This window comes from Apis cerana, linkage group LG12, assembly GCF_029169275.1.
Source record: "Apis cerana isolate GH-2021 linkage group LG12, AcerK_1.0, whole genome shotgun sequence".
Taxonomy (NCBI): domain Eukaryota; kingdom Metazoa; phylum Arthropoda; class Insecta; order Hymenoptera; family Apidae; genus Apis; species Apis cerana.
In genome coordinates this window covers 8,294,348-8,311,198 of record NC_083863.1, presented here as the reverse complement: position 1 = coordinate 8,311,198, position 16,851 = coordinate 8,294,348, and the positions used below count along the sequence as shown (strand labels likewise).

Genomic DNA, 16,851 nt, shown 5'->3' with positions numbered 1-16,851 from the left:
TTGTAATTTAATTTCCAAAAATTTATAAATATTTTTTATAAATATTTTTTTCATATTTCCTAAATTTAAGAATTAGTTTTATGTAATAAAATTTAATTTAATTATAATTATAAATAATAATAATAATTGTAAATAATGATTTGATTTATTAAAACATTTTTTAATTTGTTTGAACTTTATCTTTACTTATATAATATTTATCTGAAATGTTTATTTTAAAGAAACTAAAAAACTTAAATTTATGTATATAATAATATTAATAGTATTAAAAATTGTTATATTAACAAAATTTTTATTACAAAATTTGATTAAGTCTAATAAAGTTTATAAATAAACAATCGTATTATATATGTATTACATATGATAATCACAAAAAATTGATAAATTACATTTTAAATGATTACATATAAACATAAATAAAATAACTATTTCATCATATAATATTTAAAAAAAAGAGTTATCTATTTCTATAATTATTATTTTTGAATTTCTATACGTGAATTTGTACTATCATCATTTGAGCAACCTCCATACATAAACATTTTTGGTATATCTTGACCATAATATACTTTTGTATTTTGTGCTAATGCTTCATATTTTTTTAATTCTAAAAATTCTTTGGTAAGCAGAAGTCTATTTGCTTCAGCTTGCATTTTTGTTTGATAATATTCAGCATCAGAATGACTTTTTTGTCTTGCTAAATGCATTTCATCTTCAATTGCTGCTATTCGTTGTAAAGATTCTTTTTCCATAATTTTTTGATTAAATTGTATTTTTGCTACTTGGGCTTCTTTTTCTGCTTCAATAACAGCTTTTTTTCTATCCGTTTCTGCGTCCTTTTCAACAACTTTCTGATGTTGAATTGATATTAAAAGTTTTGTTTTCTCTGCTTCCCTATAATATGTGTATATATATATAGAGAGAGAGAATAACAATAATAATGATTCTAAAAGATTTGAAAAAATCAACTAATAAATTTTATTATATAATTTTATACTTACATTAATTCATAATTTTTTCTCAAAGTTTCTGGAATTTTTGGTTTAGTAACTCTAACTGCATGAATACTTAAACCAGGTGCTAAATCATTTAAATCCTTTTGTAAAGCAGTTTTTAAATTTTCATCTATTTGATCAAATAAATCTATGTATACCTCATGTAATGTATGTACAGAACAAAATTGATTTAATTCATGATGAATCTTATTAAATATTAATGTTTGATCATAATCTGCTGTAAAATTTCTTACCATGTTATAAACTGTAAAATTAAAATAATCAATATAAAATCTTATAATAATTTATAATTACAATTATTAATTTAATTAGTAATATCACTTACCACTATTTGCATCTAATATATTTACAACTTCTATACGATCAAAATAAATCATTACACCACCACTTGTTCCACATGGAACATTTTTTACTTCATCTGTTTGTAATGTAACTTGAACAGCACGATATGTTGTTAGTAAAGGTATCATCATATGAAATCCAGGACTGCTAACTTGAGGTAATAATGCACCACCCTATATCATTTAAAAAAAATGTTTATAATGTTATAAATTATATTTTTTATATTTATATATTTACTTACTCTAAAATATACACCAACATGACCTTCTTCTATTCGATGTAAAGAAAAATTGAAAACTATTGCTAAGCAGACACAAAAACATATTCCAATGATACTTTGATCAAACATACTATTTTTTTGCTGAAATTGAAAAATACTTTACTATATAAATTAAAAAAATATAATTACATAGAATAAATTATTAAAACAATTTAAATTTTATTAAAATCTTACATTATATATTTATTATAAAAGATATTTAATAAAATAGCAATAATTTAAACAGTTATGTTATAATTTATTTTATTTATATTTCTTTTATAGAGGTTATATTTCATATATATCACAAAGTTTTTTAAATTTTTAGAATATTATTTATTTATAGTAAAATATATTAAAAATATATTAAAAAATAAATAAACTTACAGATTTAAGTTTTTACTAGTATACACGTTCAATATTTTATGTTTTAATTAAATAATTATAATGTTTCGGACAAAATATCAATTTTTACTATAAATTAAATCGTTCGTAAAACTTATACTATATATATGTATTTAATAATTAAATTAATTTTTTTTAATTTCATTTGAATGTAATTTACATGTACATTATGTATATCACATAATATTGATTAAAAAAACAGTAGTTTATAACCACTAAAATGGAACAATTTTAATCAGAAAAAATTTTGTAGAAGAAAGAAATAATTTATAATTTTTTATGTTTTTCAATACTATTAAAAATAATTAATAAAATATTAATGATATTTTATTTAAGAATAATATAATTTATTATACATATTATAATATTAAAATAATATAGTCATATATTTGAACACTACAGTAATATTTAAAATAGTATAAAATTATTTAAAATCTTTTTCGTTTAAATTATTGATCATTATTTTATGATCATTGTTATAAAAAGAACAATACAAATTACTTTATATAATAATCATTGATCTTTTATATAAATATAAAAGATATTTCTTTTTTACACATTTTTATTTTCTGTTTGTTTATTTGTTGATTTGTCGTCAGATTTATTATCAGATTTATTGTCAGTTTTGTTAGATTTACTTTTCTGAGATTTTTTGCTACTGCTACTAGAAGTTTCAGGTTTGATCAAATTTTTAACGTCAGCTATATTTTCATTTAGTGATTTTAATTCTTGTAATGCTCTTTTAGCTAATTTCCCTTCTGGTGTATCTACTGGTTCCAAAAGAAGCATAGTTAGGCATTTCTTTAAAAAACTTCCAGCTTCTTCAAGTCGTTTAACTAATTCACTTGGAGAAATTTCCCGTGCATTATATTCACGATTCGCTAATAATGCTAATGGTAAATGTATTTCATATAACATAATTCCTAAAAAATTTTTTTATATTAATAGATTATATAATATTGATACATTAAAACTTAAAACTATATAATTATTTAATGTTATTAAATTTAAATTTAATTTTTTATCATTTCCATTTACATTAATAACATATTTATTAACAAATGATTTGAATAAGTTATTTCATTAAAAATACCTTTCAATCGAGATATTCCTGGTTCAACTATTTCCAGTAAATCATACATTTCTTTACATAGATGTGCCATGCTTCGTAAAATTTTCCTTTTCGGATTTGGCCCTGTTATTTCCTGTCGATATATATTCAATAATTTTTGCTTCAAAGATAACATTAAAAAATGATTCTTATGAAGAGATTTTGATAGTTTCTCTTTTAAATTTTCCATTACCTTGAAAATTATTAAAGAAATAAAAAATATAAACTGAAGTTCATTCACTAATATATATTAATCATTTGATTTTTGTTTAATACTAACTTTAATATTACATTCATCCACATCGTCAACCAAATTTTTTGATATATTTAGAGAGGTTTTAATAAGACATCCTGATATGATCTTTTTACACTTATTGCATTGCCATTTCGCATTTTTACTATATGGAAACTTTGTTAAAGGATCTTGCATTCCTACATAACCCTGCCTACATCGCGGACACACAATACAGCTCATATATGATCCCATTTCGTAAGGATCTTTGCATAAATCACATTCACATTCAAAATATTTTCCAGTACGCAAATATTCTCTTCTACCTGTTGTTCCCTATCAACGAAATTATCATAAATAAATAAATTCTCTTTTTGAACAATTGTATAATTTTATAATTTTTGATAATTTTTAAAAATTCTATATGTTCCGAAATTTTCATTTTTTTAAATATCTCTTTACAATTTGCGTAGAGTTTTGATTCTTTCGTAGCATGAAAATAAAGACGAATAAACGAACCAAAAGTGATGAAGTGTAATTGAAGAAAATTGTGTCGCCTTCTTTAATCGGTATACTAGCATATACGGTAAGATGAAAATTATCATCTGCAGTTATATGGACGTTTCCCCTACAGTCGTGAGCCATCAAGGAGGCATCCAGATATAAACCGCGTAAAAGAAGTCCATCCATACCTCCTGGGGATCTGAGCTCGAAAGAATTAACATCTAAAATTCCGCACAATTGTTGTATAATCTCCGAAACAGATGGATCGTTTTCAAGAAAATTCAACGATTTTAAAACCTATAATTAAATCAAAAAATGAAAAAATTATTATATTATTAAAAATTATCATTATTATTAAAAATTGATATTTTTTTATTATTATTTTTTATATCACTTACATTTACAATATTTATTTCTCTATCTTCCCAAACTATTGTATTTCTTCTTTTATTTATATGAGATTCTAGAGTTAGAACACGTTTCCACAATTCTGGATCTTTTTGCTTTAATAACCATAATCTTAAAACAAATAATACACCAGCTAAAGTATCTGTATTTTCTATCGACAATTCCATATTATTTTTAATAATTTCACATTCGTACGTTGAATGATAATAGGCTCGCTCCTGAAAAGATAACAATCAATAATAAAATAATAACAAATTTTTAATATGATTTTTAATTTATATGCGGTAAATAATTATGAGTAATTTCATTTTTACATTTTTACCTCACAAGAAAAGCCGCACAAAGTTACAACATTGCATCCCGAACAAATATAATGGAAATCTTGCTCGATATCTGGTAACATACTCAAACATTCGAAACATATCGGTTCTTTCATACAAGACATTGGTCCAACAGCGACCGGATTTTCTCGAAGTATTACTTCTCCTGCTCTTAAATCTTTTGACGCTTGTAAATACCTTATGAAAATAGAAAATGTTGTATAACATGTTTTAAAATACATAACGTGATATAAAATATAAAATTTATTTTTCTAGTTTATAATTCAATCGATCATAAAATCTTTAAAAGAAAGATAGAATAAGAATAATGCAAAAATCAAGGATATATACTTGTATACGCGGTAATTATACGCTCAATGTTTACGTTTTAACCGAATTTAAATTGAAAAATAATAGATTTTATAGATTTCTTCTAATAGATTTTATTTCAATGTCTTTAATAAATAAGATATAATAAATTAAGTCAAATAATTCGTATAATTTATATGTTTGTACCTGCCTAATTTCTCTGAATAAACAACTTTGTATTTTAACGTGGGAGTTGCAACGTCTTTTGATTTTTCTTCCATCATCATATACGTATATCACTTGAGCTATTTTCGCCAATTACTTGACTAAAATGTACCGATCTCATACGAAACTAACGATACTTAGACCCGTAAGAGCCTGACGGTATCGTACATTTCCTATGGTTCGTAACTGACACCGAAATACAGGAAGTTGTAGCGGGAGCCGTGTCTCTTTCGTACTCTCGATTGCTATATTATTATTAGAAGTCGTAGTGTAGCCGCATGCTTGTCGAGTAGGTATTTGGCGACAAAACAATGCATTGCATTAGAGACTGCAATGTTCCATGGTCATTGCCATTTTAAATAAATTTCACTTTTTTCTGAGAAATTTAAATATTAGTAAATTTGAATATATTTATTAATTCCTATGAATATTTGTATATACATTCTATATTGTTTGTTTTGATTACTCTGAGATCTGTTTACCTTTTGTTTACATCACAAAAGGTAAATTTAAATTTTCGTAATAAAATAAAATAGTTTTTTAATTGTATAAAATTTTATTTTCTCTATTTGATTTTTTTTTAATACTAATAGTAAATTACTTTGATCCTGAATATATAAAATTCATAAAATAATTTATATTTGCAAAATGAGTCACATAATGATACAACAATGATTTAGCAAAGCATATTTAATTGTCTATATATGTAATTACATATCTTTATTAACAAATACATTCAATGTTATATATCTTTATTAATAAATATAATGCTTCGATATACAATAAATAAAGTTTATAAATTTTTGATTGAATCCTCAAGCTGAGCCAGAGATTCTTTAGCGACGATACCTATTTGGCCTTCCGCTGTATCCGGTGGTTCAAAACATAAAATCGTTGCAGCTTCTTTCAAAATTTTAGAAGCTTCTATCATTTTTGATTTCAAGGCAGCTTTATCAATCACTTCGGCATTCCATTGCGTTTTAGCAGTAAAAAGTAAGGGTGCATGAAGTTCATACAATGTCATTCCTTTTATAAATAAAAATAAAATATTAATAACAATTCTTTAATAAAATATTATCTTTAATACGAATTAAAAATTGTAATTATTTAATTACAGTTATGAATATCTGAGGATTATAAATTATATTATTATTAATATATATAATATATAATAAAAATATATATAATAAATAATAATGTATAATAAGAATTTATAATAAAAAGTGATAGATAATTATAAATCTTTACCTCTTATACGAGAATAGCCAGGTTCTATAACGTCGAGTACTTGAAGTAATAGCTTACACATATCGATCTTGTGTTCTAATACAACATCTGGCAAATCTTCTAAAAGATAATCTTCCACACGACCATACATTTGTGTCAATGAATGTCTACAAAAAAGAAAACAGATACAATTAAATAGATAATTATATAAAAAATATTTTGGCATATCCACATTATATCCATAAATCAATCATTCCATTAAATAGTCAATTTAATTCATATTTATATATCGAATTAAAATTATATTTACCTCAACATTGTGAGAAAAGCATGTCGAGGATGTAAAACTGAACGATATTTTTTTGCAACTGTTTCTCTTTCTTGAATAGCATCAGCTCCATCAGCACCACTGATGGCCTCTACTGCATCTACTTCCATTTGTATAATTTGCAATACTTTTCGAACGGCTGATCCTGAGGTTGAAAATTCGCAATGAGTACATTTCCATGAACTTTCTGGATCTGTAATATAAGTTTATAATTGAAATAATAAATCAAGAATATTAATTATTCGCATATTGTAATTAAAATCGATTATATTCTTATTTAACTATGCAAAATATTTACCTAAAGAATCCAAAGATAACACTATTCCATTATCACACTTATTGCATTTTAATGAAGACATATGCGTTCCAAGTTCAGTTGGATCTGAACATCTTGCACATGCACAAGCGAAATTTTTTCCTTCAAGAAGATGTTCTCTTCTCAACATCGTTGGAAGTAACGAATGTGTATAACTTCCGTAAAGTTCTCCACCCGGAGGAATTTTGAGCGTAGTACGCAATCGTATTCTGCAAACGAAATTATTTTAAATATCAATTATTAAATTATATGTTAATTAATTTTTTTATTTAATAAATTATTTATATCATTATTTTACTTGTAATCGGTTGGTGAAATGCTATGACAAGTGTTAGAGATACACGAGTGATTCATTAAAGCCACTGTAGGATAGATTGCTCTCGCGCTAAATCCTTTTGCTGTTCGAACTTCGAAAGTATTAATTTCCAAGATTCCGCATACTGTTTGAATTTGTTCTTCTGAGAACCTGCAATAAGAGAAAAAAAATATAAGTTGATAAATATACCGTATAAAAATATTGTTTTTTCTTTATGCTACAATATTAAAGAATTGTATATAATTACCTTTCTAATTTAAGTTGTTTTCTTATATACTCTACAATATTAATTTGATCTGATTTCCACTGTTTCTTTTGGTTTCTTATTTTATTATGAGCTTCCATGTCCTTCACTTCATTCTTCCATCTTTCTGGATTTTTTTCCGATTCCAAAAGTAATCTCAATGGAGTTATACATTCTAATTGTGGTACTCCATTTTCATTTGTCTCTTCTAAAGCAGCCTGTACATTAAATTTCTCGTTGGCTTGTGCGAATATCTACAAATGTACAAACATCATAATTTATTATTTGATATATGATAAAAAATAATAAATTGTTTTTAAGAAATATATATTTTTTTTAACATTTTTACATTTTTATTTTTAATGAATTTTTTCCTTTTTTGGAATTTTATTATTATATACGCAAATTAGCAATATATTGTAAACATTTCTAATTCTCATTAATGTTCATGTAGGAATATAATTCAAAAACAAGTATAATTAAGTATAATTTTAAGAGATGCTAATTGTTTTTTAATTTTCATAATCGCTACCTGACATTCATAATCTTTATGTTGAGGTTGGTTCTCGCATTCTGTTGAACAAACAGGCCAACCACATTTCGAACAAAGAGGTTTTTCATTCAATGTTGGAGGCCATGATACATAGCAAGAAAGACATAAAGGATATGTGGCTGCTTTTGGTCCCACTATAAAAGGCATTTCTGAAACAATTTCTTCACCTGCCTCTAACTCCTTGTTGGCTACCATATATCTAAAAAAAATTACTTTAAAATATTAAAACCATTATAATATTCAAATTATTTGTATTTAAATTCATTTTATAAAACAACAATATATATATATATATAACACAAACAAAAAATATTTTTTATTACTAATAATGATTTAATTACAATGACTAATCCATCTAATTTCATTTAATTTCCTACCTTCCTACTTTATCATTTTGAAGAATTTTGTATGTTGTTGAACTTTTACCCACTAAACTGGATGTTTCCTAATAAAAGAGAGTGTTATTAACAATAACAAACAATATTTTTACATTAAAATCATTTTTGTGCAATAAATTTAATATGAAAAATAATCTTCTATATATAGTTATAATAGGATATCAATATGATCGATTTCGTAAGATCTGTATACAATTTCGTATTATAAACTACTTCCTCGTTATCTTTTAATACTATGCAATAAATGATTAGATATTACTTCGTCTATTATAAGAGTATGACGCGAAATTTGAATATGCTGAATGCAAAGTTAAATATGTGCAAATAAAATTATTGATGACGAAACAATAATCATTTTGTACTTACAAAAATTTCCCGATCTAAATATATTATTTTCGAATATATATTAAATTATAAATAATTAAAAGAAAAAATATATGTTTACAAAAAACAATAAATAAAATTATAAATAATTAAAAAAAAATAAAGTTAATTTATAGAAAAATGAAATTTAATCAATATAATTAATTTTATTAATTAATACATACCAAGTTTTTTTGAGACATGATTGATTTAACACTCAATTAATATTGATACCAAAACGATTTCCTCGAATTTGATTATATTGAACGCTTTCTTCGCATTCAAATCGGATCGCACGATCTATGAAAGTCAAGGGATGCAAACAGACTAAAAATTAAGTAGTTTATATATGTAATCGTTTTATTAAAAATATACTACTCCGTGAAGATTGCCAAAAGTATGATCTAGATATGACCATCGTCTTTCGGGAAGAGTCTCGATTTGCATAGAAATTGTAGCTACACACTGAATCGAGCTACCGGTCTATTTTGAGACTCAAAAATATATATGCAGTTTTAGCTTCTTTAATACTTTTACAGACTAATTGAAAAATAACTCTATTTTTCAATTTTATAATTAAATAATATAAATATTTAAATAAATATATTTCAATTTTTACATCATATTTTTAATATTTTACGTGAAATATTGTGACTAGAATATTTAAAGACAAACTGAAATGAATTATGATCGAAAATTTAAAATATAATTATTAGAATAATAAACATTAATTTATAATTCTCTTTTTCTAATTAAAAGATTTAGAAACATATATAGAAATAGTAAAAATTCATTATTAAATATAATTTGATGATTATAATAAAAAATCAGTGAAATAAAAAATGCTTTATGTCATATCCTTTTCTTTTTAACTATATTAATTCATTTAAACATTTAAATATTTAAAATTGTATAATTTAATATATTTTTATTATAAAAAAACGACTTCACTTACTTATAATGTGTAACTATTATGTTTAAAGCATATATGAAATTAATATTTAATATAAAGTTTTCAACAGCAACTTGTTTTTAAATTCTATTTATTATATATAAAGAAATTTATATATAAGTTTTAATAACAAAAAAATAATTCTAATTGTTACTTAATGATTTATTAATAGTTGATAATCATATAAATTAAATATATATTTAATTATAGATAACTTTTAAAAAGATAAATACTTTTTTCTTGATATATTCTTATCTTTTATCTAGCGTTCAATACGTGGTACCAGATGATCAGGATATGTATGAAATCCATGTTTATGAGGGTGATCTTTAAGATTACGTAATATCTAGAAAGTAAATCAACATAAAAATTAAATAATAGAATATGTTTTATTTGATGAAAGATATATCCTCTAATAATATTTTCTTTTATGTAAAAAAATTTTATATATATATTTTATTAATATTTGTATATAAAAATAGATTCTAATTTGTTTAGAAATTAATTTGCGCAGGCGTAAACTTAGTTGCGCGCAGGTTCCATCTTTCTCTCCTAGTTCGCATATCGTCTCACGTACGCAACTTCGAAACGAAGTCACACAGTTTTTTGCACTTGTGTCTTATAACATAAAATATCGGTAAGTATCAATGAATCACATTATTTGTGCATTATTAGTTTTAAATTAGATTTTCTATTCTTACATTCAAAATACATAATTTACAAAAAATTTTTCATAAAGCCGGCACGAGTTGCTGATAATGTCGATGTCGTCTAGCAGTGTTTTAAGAGACCGTTTTTACTAGTTTCATAAATTTATATGAATTTAAATATTTCATATTTTTATGATGTCAACAATAATTTTTTGTTTTTTGTAACAAACATATTTTTATATATAATAATATGAAATTCAAATTATTTATGAGAATTGGAAATCACTGATTTACGCCTTATGTAATACTAAGACAAGTCAATATCACTCCATTTTTGCTCTATATTATTGTTAAATTAATAATATATTGTTACTTAGTATATTTTCTTATTTTTTTCAATAACTTTATTATTAATTCGATTATTCTAATATATCTTTTAAAAATCAATTAAATAATTTAATATTTATTTTTTTTATTATATGTATATATTAAATATTACGAAATATGCATTGAATAATATTTTCAACAAATATTATATTATCTATTATGTTTTATTAAAATATGTTATCTATTATGTATTATTAAAACCTTTTGATCAATTAAATCATATTTTTCATATATTTTATTATTTAAAGAATATATTATAGATACATCATATTTATGATAGATTTAATCAATAATTTAATTATGATTATAATATCAATAATGTAAATTTTATAAATTGATTAAAAATAATAATATTATATTAGAAATCTGTTAATCTTTAATATTTTATATATTTACTTATAATTTAAAAATATGTTTTTTAAAAATTATAATTAAAATTCATTTGTAGATGTCATATATGAAAATATATACTCATTATTTATAATGAAATTATTTGTAATAAAATAAATAATTATATTTAATATACATATATTATATAATGTAAATTATTGTTATAAAAATAATTAATAATTTTGTATAATTATTTAATCTTTTATATAGATTATGGCCCCACCATCATATAATGATTTAGGCAAAAGTGCTCGAGATTTATTTTCCAGTGGATATCATTTTGGTCTAATTAAATTAGATGTAAAAACCAAAACAAAATCAGGTGTAGAATTTTCTAGTGGTGGAGTATCTAATCAAGATACTGGAAAAGTATTTGGTTCTTTAGAAACTAAGTACAATATTGATGATTATGGATTAAAATTTAGTGAAAAATGGAATACTGATAATACCCTTGCTACTGATATTACTTTTGCTGATAAATTGCTCAAAGGTCTTACTCTTGGTTATGGCTGTACTTTTTCTCCACAAACTGGGTAAAATAAATATATCATTTAATCTTATCAATATTTTATAGTTACTTATTAATACTTGAAATTTTCTTAAAATAAATTATACTTTTACTATATACTTCAAAGAAATATCTAATTATTTTATTATTATAGGACAAAAACTGGAAAATTAAAGACAGCTTATAAACATGATAATGTATCTGCAGCTGCTGATTTTGATCTTAGTCTTTCTACTGGTCCTTTGGTAAATGCATCAACTGTTGTAGGATATCAAGGTAAGAATATATATTCTTTATTTATAATATAAACTTAAATTATTTTTAGCATAGTATGTAATATATTATTTGTTATTTTTAGTACAGAAGTTGATATTTGATATTTTTGATGTCATTGTTCCCATGTGATTTCTTATAATTCATTTAAATCTTTCCTTTTCTTATTCCCAGTATCCTGTTATTCCAGAAAAAAATGATGTAAGATTGTGATATAATAAAATAGAATGAATGAAACATGTTGCATTATAAAATGCTATGATTAAATTGTAGGTTGGCTAGCTGGTTATCAGGCCTGTTTTGATACGCAAAGAAACAAACTTACAAAGAATAATTTTGCACTTGGATATACTGCTTCAGACTTTACTCTTCATGCAGCAGTGTATGTATAATCATTAAATATTTGTAAAGAAAGTAATTTAAATATATTAATTAAATATAATTTTTTAATATCTTATTTTGATTTATTTAGGAATAATGGCTGTGACTTTAGTGGCCTCATTTATCATAAAGTAAAACCAGAATTAGAAGGTGCAATTAATTTGGAATGGAATTCAAGTAATAATGTAACACAATTTGGAATTGCTACAAAATATAATCTTGATAACGATGCATCTATTAGAGCTAAAGTTAATTCTAATCTTCAAGTTGGTTTGGGATATCAACAAAAATTACGTGATGGTAAATAATGTTTAAAATATTTACAAAATATATTTTATTTGTTTTTTTTCTAATTATTTTATAAATAAATATTTAAATTTAATATTCAGGTGTAACTTTGACACTTTCTACAAATATTGATGGAAAGAATTTTGGATCTGGTGGACATAAGATTGGTCTTGCATTAGATCTTCAAGCTTAAATATCATTACAGACACAAAAGGACTTGATTCACTTTAAGGATCATTTTATGATCTTTGTGTCATAAAACAGTATCACATTACATGCTTCAGATAAAATATTGCCTATAACATAAATAGGTTTATCCCAAAATAGATGCCACATATAATATGTATGAAAACGGTATGGTAACAATATCTTATCATGAACAATACGATTTATAAATTCTTAAATGAAATAGAAGTGTATTATTTTTTGTGTATAATTCTCTTATAATATTCGATTGGTGCAGCCTGTTACCAGTTCCTGTTAAATATACAATCTTATAAAATCAAAGATTAATTAATTTGAACTTAATTATAAAAAATATAAACACATATAAATAATATTAATTACAAATACGGATAAAATTAAGTTAGGAACAAAATGTCTTTAAATTTTATTGGAAATACATTTTTAAATTTAATAATAAATGTTATCAAGTTTCAAAATAATTATAAATTCAATTTTTTAAATAAGAATACACAATTTGCTGCACATGATACATTTGGTAGCTACACAAATAGTTTTAATAATCGAATTTATTGTAAAAATACTTGCACTTAATATTATATTAAATAAATAATTACATACAGGGACTTGAAATTAAATGTCAAATATAAAATATAATTACTTTTCTTTTACAAAATGATTCATTTCTGCCTCTGTAATTAATATAAAATAATACTGCCGGTGTAGCTATTTTAGGGTTGAAACCTATTGTGAAATATACGTTCAGTATGAAAATTCCAATAATTTAAAGTCTGACATCTTATATAAAGATTTCACATTTTTAAGATAATATATTAAGATAGATACTTTTTTTAATTATAAATAATTCCAGTCTTTTTTTATGTAGCAAACTTGTAATGCATAAGAGGTTTGTACTCATACAATTTTATTCTTCTATACAACAGTTGTTAAATATTCAATCAAATCTGAATTAAATTTCAATTAATTCATAAAATAAAGAAAATTTTATTTTATATGCAGTGTGAATGCTTTATTTACATGAGATAATTACAATATTCCTTTAATTGGAATATGCTTTGCGTGAAGTTTATAACAATTGTAGGTGAATGTTGAACAAATGACTTTAAGTGTGTTTTTTATCAATAAAAATTTTTTTCTATATTTTATATTTATTTTATTTTTGAGTTTTATAAATAATAAAGTAACTATAATGATGAAATCTAATTTTTTTGTTTATATTATGAAAAATTAAAATTTATTTATTGATCATATAAAAATTGATTTCATGCATATTAACATAATAAAATTAATGATTCATTTGTAATGCATAAGCATCACTATAGAATTATAATAACAATCTTTATTGCCTTCAAATATATTTTTAACTGTGTATGTATCAAATATTTATCTGATATTTCTGTTTCGATCTTGTATGTATATTGTTAATATTAAAAAAAAATTTATATTAATGTACCATCTGATCTTCCATGGCTTTTGCTATCCATTCAGGTTCAGTTTGAGCAATTTTTTCTATTATTTGATTTACTTGATAGCAAAGAGATTGTATTTGTTTATCCCACGTTGGTAAAGTTTCGCGTGCTATTCAAAAATAAATTATTGATAAAAGATATTTATACTAGATATATGAAATTTAATAACCGATTTATTGCTTTAAACTTACTTTCAAAATGTACAATAGAATCGATTTGATCAATATAACCATTCATTCGACCTTCTGTGATCATTTGGCTAGCAATTTTTTCTGCTTTTGTCGGTGGAATTTCCAACAAAGCACCCAATTCTTCAAAAGTTATATTATTATACAATTTACTAGCAGATAATAAGTTATGTTCTATAACGGCACGATCAAGAATAGTTGACCCTAATCCATCGATTGTACTTGCTTTCTGATGTGGTTGTAATAAGGCTTCAAATTCTTGTAATTCGGAACGTCGAATAATACGATCTAGATACATTTTTTCAAGAATTGAATAAGCAGGAAGTTGCTGACAGCGCTCATCTTTAAATAATGTAGCTAACATTCGACTTCTTTGTTGACCTAATATTAATATTATAATTCTTATATATTTATACGATTATATATTCTTATATATTTAAAATATATATCTATATATTTTTTGTTATATAAAAGATATAAAAAACTTACCTGCGGAAGCTAATACTGTACAAATTAATGCATTTCTAAGTGCAGTCATACGTTCATCTTCATGTATAATAGATCGATATGATAATTCATTATATCTTTGAGCAGCTTCTATAAATTTTCTTCTATAATCTAATACTCTTGCATAACAAACTTTATAGTAAATTTGTAACTGTTCATTTTTTGATTCAGCCTAAAAGAATTATAATATAAAAATTATATAAAAAAAAATATAATATAAAAATTTAATATTTAATTTTTGCTTAATATAATATATAATTATTCAGGTTCTTATATACTTGTAAAAGAGATGCCCTATTAATAAATGCTTCAGCTTGGACTGGATCATCATCTTCTAAATACAATCTTGCAATTTTAAGATAAGTTTCAAGTTTGTAATCAACTGTATATTGCCTGTAGATAAATATTAAAACAATTATATTGATTAATCAGGAATTTTGATTAACTTAATATAATGAAGTAACAATTTTTATATCTACTTTTGTCCTGTTTCTAATGGTATTCCAACTAAAACATTAGCTGCTTCTCTCCAATTTTGATTACGTTCATAAATTTTTGCTAAATGTTGTCTTATACTAGCGACTTGTTCCTCAAATGAAATAACTCTTGGTTGAATCTGAAAAATTAATAAATAAACTTATTAGATTATAGTTTATATTATAAAAGTTATAAATTAAATAAATTTCAAATCAATAAAAATTTATTTACCTTATCTAATGTATAATGTGAAATAGCCATTGACACTTCATCAGGTAAAAGTAATAATCGATTACTAACATCTGTTAAAACTTGTCTTGAAATGACCAAACTTACATATTCATTTACAACTATAAAATAAAAACATTTGTTATATTATGTTTAAAAAGCATTAAAAATAACATTAAATATAAAATTTTACTACAAATTATAAAAATAATAAATATTTAAGTCATTTTTAGAAATATAATTATATAAACAAACGTGAAGTTATCATATTTAATCTAATAAATTATATACAGAACATGCATAAACATATATTTTACATGTACAATAAATTTATAATAAATAATTACTATCATCTAAATAATGATATATATATACAATGTATAAATAATACACACATACACACACACACACACACACATATATATATATCATAATAAAAATCTATTAAGAAAAAGATAACGTACTTGCTTCAATGAATATCTTCAAAGCATCCATCGCTTCTTCGCTGGATGACAATAGTATTGAATCCAATATTGCTCGATACCTGTAATTAGTTATTTGTATGAAATGTTTTAAAAATATATTTTACATTCTACTTTATAAGCTTACTTTTCTGCTTGATCTTTATGAGAACCTCCGCAATATGCTAAATTTGCGAGCTGTTGACGTACAGAAGCTGCCGTCACCACCATCTTTTCTGCACGAATAACCAAAAATGACTTTTGCGCTACTATGTCTATTTTGTGCATGAACTATAAAAATTAATTACTAGTGAAAAAAATAGTAATGTTAAAAAAATATCATAATAAATAAATAAATTTTACTGAATGTTTTAATAATAGAAAAAAAACAAATTTTTAATAATAGTAAAAATTTTATATTTATTTATATTATTTTAAAAATATATATATTTGTATTTTTATAAAAATAAATCATATAATAATAGTAATAATTAAATTATTTATTCTTGTAGAATGCATTACGTTCTTTCATTTTTTATTGTTTTTTTATATAATATGGAATTTTAAATATTAAATAATTGCATAAAAATACAATATAATATGAGATGGCGC

The 16,851-nt window shown here is 23.0% G+C and overlaps 5 protein-coding genes across 7 annotated transcripts; 1 reads left to right on the top strand and 4 right to left on the bottom strand.

Moving 5' to 3' along the window:
* Positions 1-126: 126 nt before the first annotated feature.
* Positions 127-2,145, bottom strand: LOC107998902 (erlin-1). Its single transcript, XM_017058431.2, has 5 exons — positions 2,005-2,145; positions 1,600-1,719; positions 1,342-1,531; positions 1,002-1,260; positions 127-894 (listed from the first exon to the last, which is right to left on the bottom strand). The coding sequence occupies exons 2-5, from the start codon at positions 1,705-1,707 to the stop codon at positions 477-479; spliced, it is 975 nt and encodes a 324-aa protein (XP_016913920.1). The 5' UTR covers positions 1,708-1,719; positions 2,005-2,145; the 3' UTR covers positions 127-476.
* On the bottom strand, positions 2,005-5,819 carry LOC107998906 (SET domain-containing protein SmydA-8-like). Of its 2 annotated transcripts, none has more exons than XM_017058435.3 (7): positions 5,114-5,819; positions 4,600-4,795; positions 4,268-4,495; positions 3,885-4,166; positions 3,414-3,701; positions 3,116-3,326; positions 2,005-2,945 (listed from the first exon to the last, which is right to left on the bottom strand). In XM_017058435.3, exons 1-7 carry the CDS (start codon positions 5,191-5,193, stop codon positions 2,575-2,577), a joined length of 1,656 nt encoding a protein of 551 aa, XP_016913924.1. In that variant the 5' UTR covers positions 5,194-5,819; the 3' UTR covers positions 2,005-2,574. The 2 variants fall into 2 exon arrangements, with proteins under 2 accessions (XP_016913924.1, XP_028523037.1); XM_028667236.2 differs by having other exon boundaries at positions 5,118-5,387.
* On the bottom strand, positions 5,807-10,141 carry LOC107998888 (SET domain-containing protein SmydA-8-like). Of its 2 annotated transcripts, XM_062082968.1 has the most exons (9): positions 9,062-10,141; positions 8,493-8,560; positions 8,095-8,314; positions 7,566-7,816; positions 7,301-7,468; positions 6,985-7,211; positions 6,669-6,879; positions 6,380-6,525; positions 5,807-6,157 (listed from the first exon to the last, which is right to left on the bottom strand). In XM_062082968.1, exons 1-9 carry the CDS (start codon positions 9,077-9,079, stop codon positions 5,925-5,927), a joined length of 1,542 nt encoding a protein of 513 aa, XP_061938952.1. In that variant the 5' UTR covers positions 9,080-10,141; the 3' UTR covers positions 5,807-5,924. The 2 variants fall into 2 exon arrangements, with proteins under 2 accessions (XP_061938952.1, XP_061938953.1); XM_062082969.1 differs by lacking the exon at positions 8,493-8,560 and having other exon boundaries at positions 9,062-9,319.
* A 196-nt stretch (positions 10,142-10,337) lies between these two features.
* Positions 10,338-13,141, top strand: LOC107998955 (voltage-dependent anion-selective channel). The gene is made up of 6 exons (XM_017058527.3): positions 10,338-10,465; positions 11,466-11,788; positions 11,918-12,039; positions 12,310-12,418; positions 12,509-12,717; positions 12,807-13,141. Exons 2-6 carry the CDS (start codon positions 11,469-11,471, stop codon positions 12,896-12,898), a joined length of 852 nt encoding a protein of 283 aa, XP_016914016.1. The 5' UTR covers positions 10,338-10,465; positions 11,466-11,468; the 3' UTR covers positions 12,899-13,141.
* Positions 13,142-13,891: 750 nt separating this feature from the next.
* On the bottom strand, positions 13,892-16,680 carry LOC107998954 (COP9 signalosome complex subunit 4). Its single transcript, XM_017058526.3, has 8 exons — positions 16,388-16,680; positions 16,243-16,322; positions 15,782-15,900; positions 15,553-15,689; positions 15,352-15,466; positions 15,056-15,245; positions 14,570-14,947; positions 13,892-14,487 (listed from the first exon to the last, which is right to left on the bottom strand). The coding sequence occupies exons 1-8, from the start codon at positions 16,525-16,527 to the stop codon at positions 14,354-14,356; spliced, it is 1,293 nt and encodes a 430-aa protein (XP_016914015.2). The 5' UTR covers positions 16,528-16,680; the 3' UTR covers positions 13,892-14,353.
* Between the last annotated feature and the right edge of the window lie 171 nt (positions 16,681-16,851).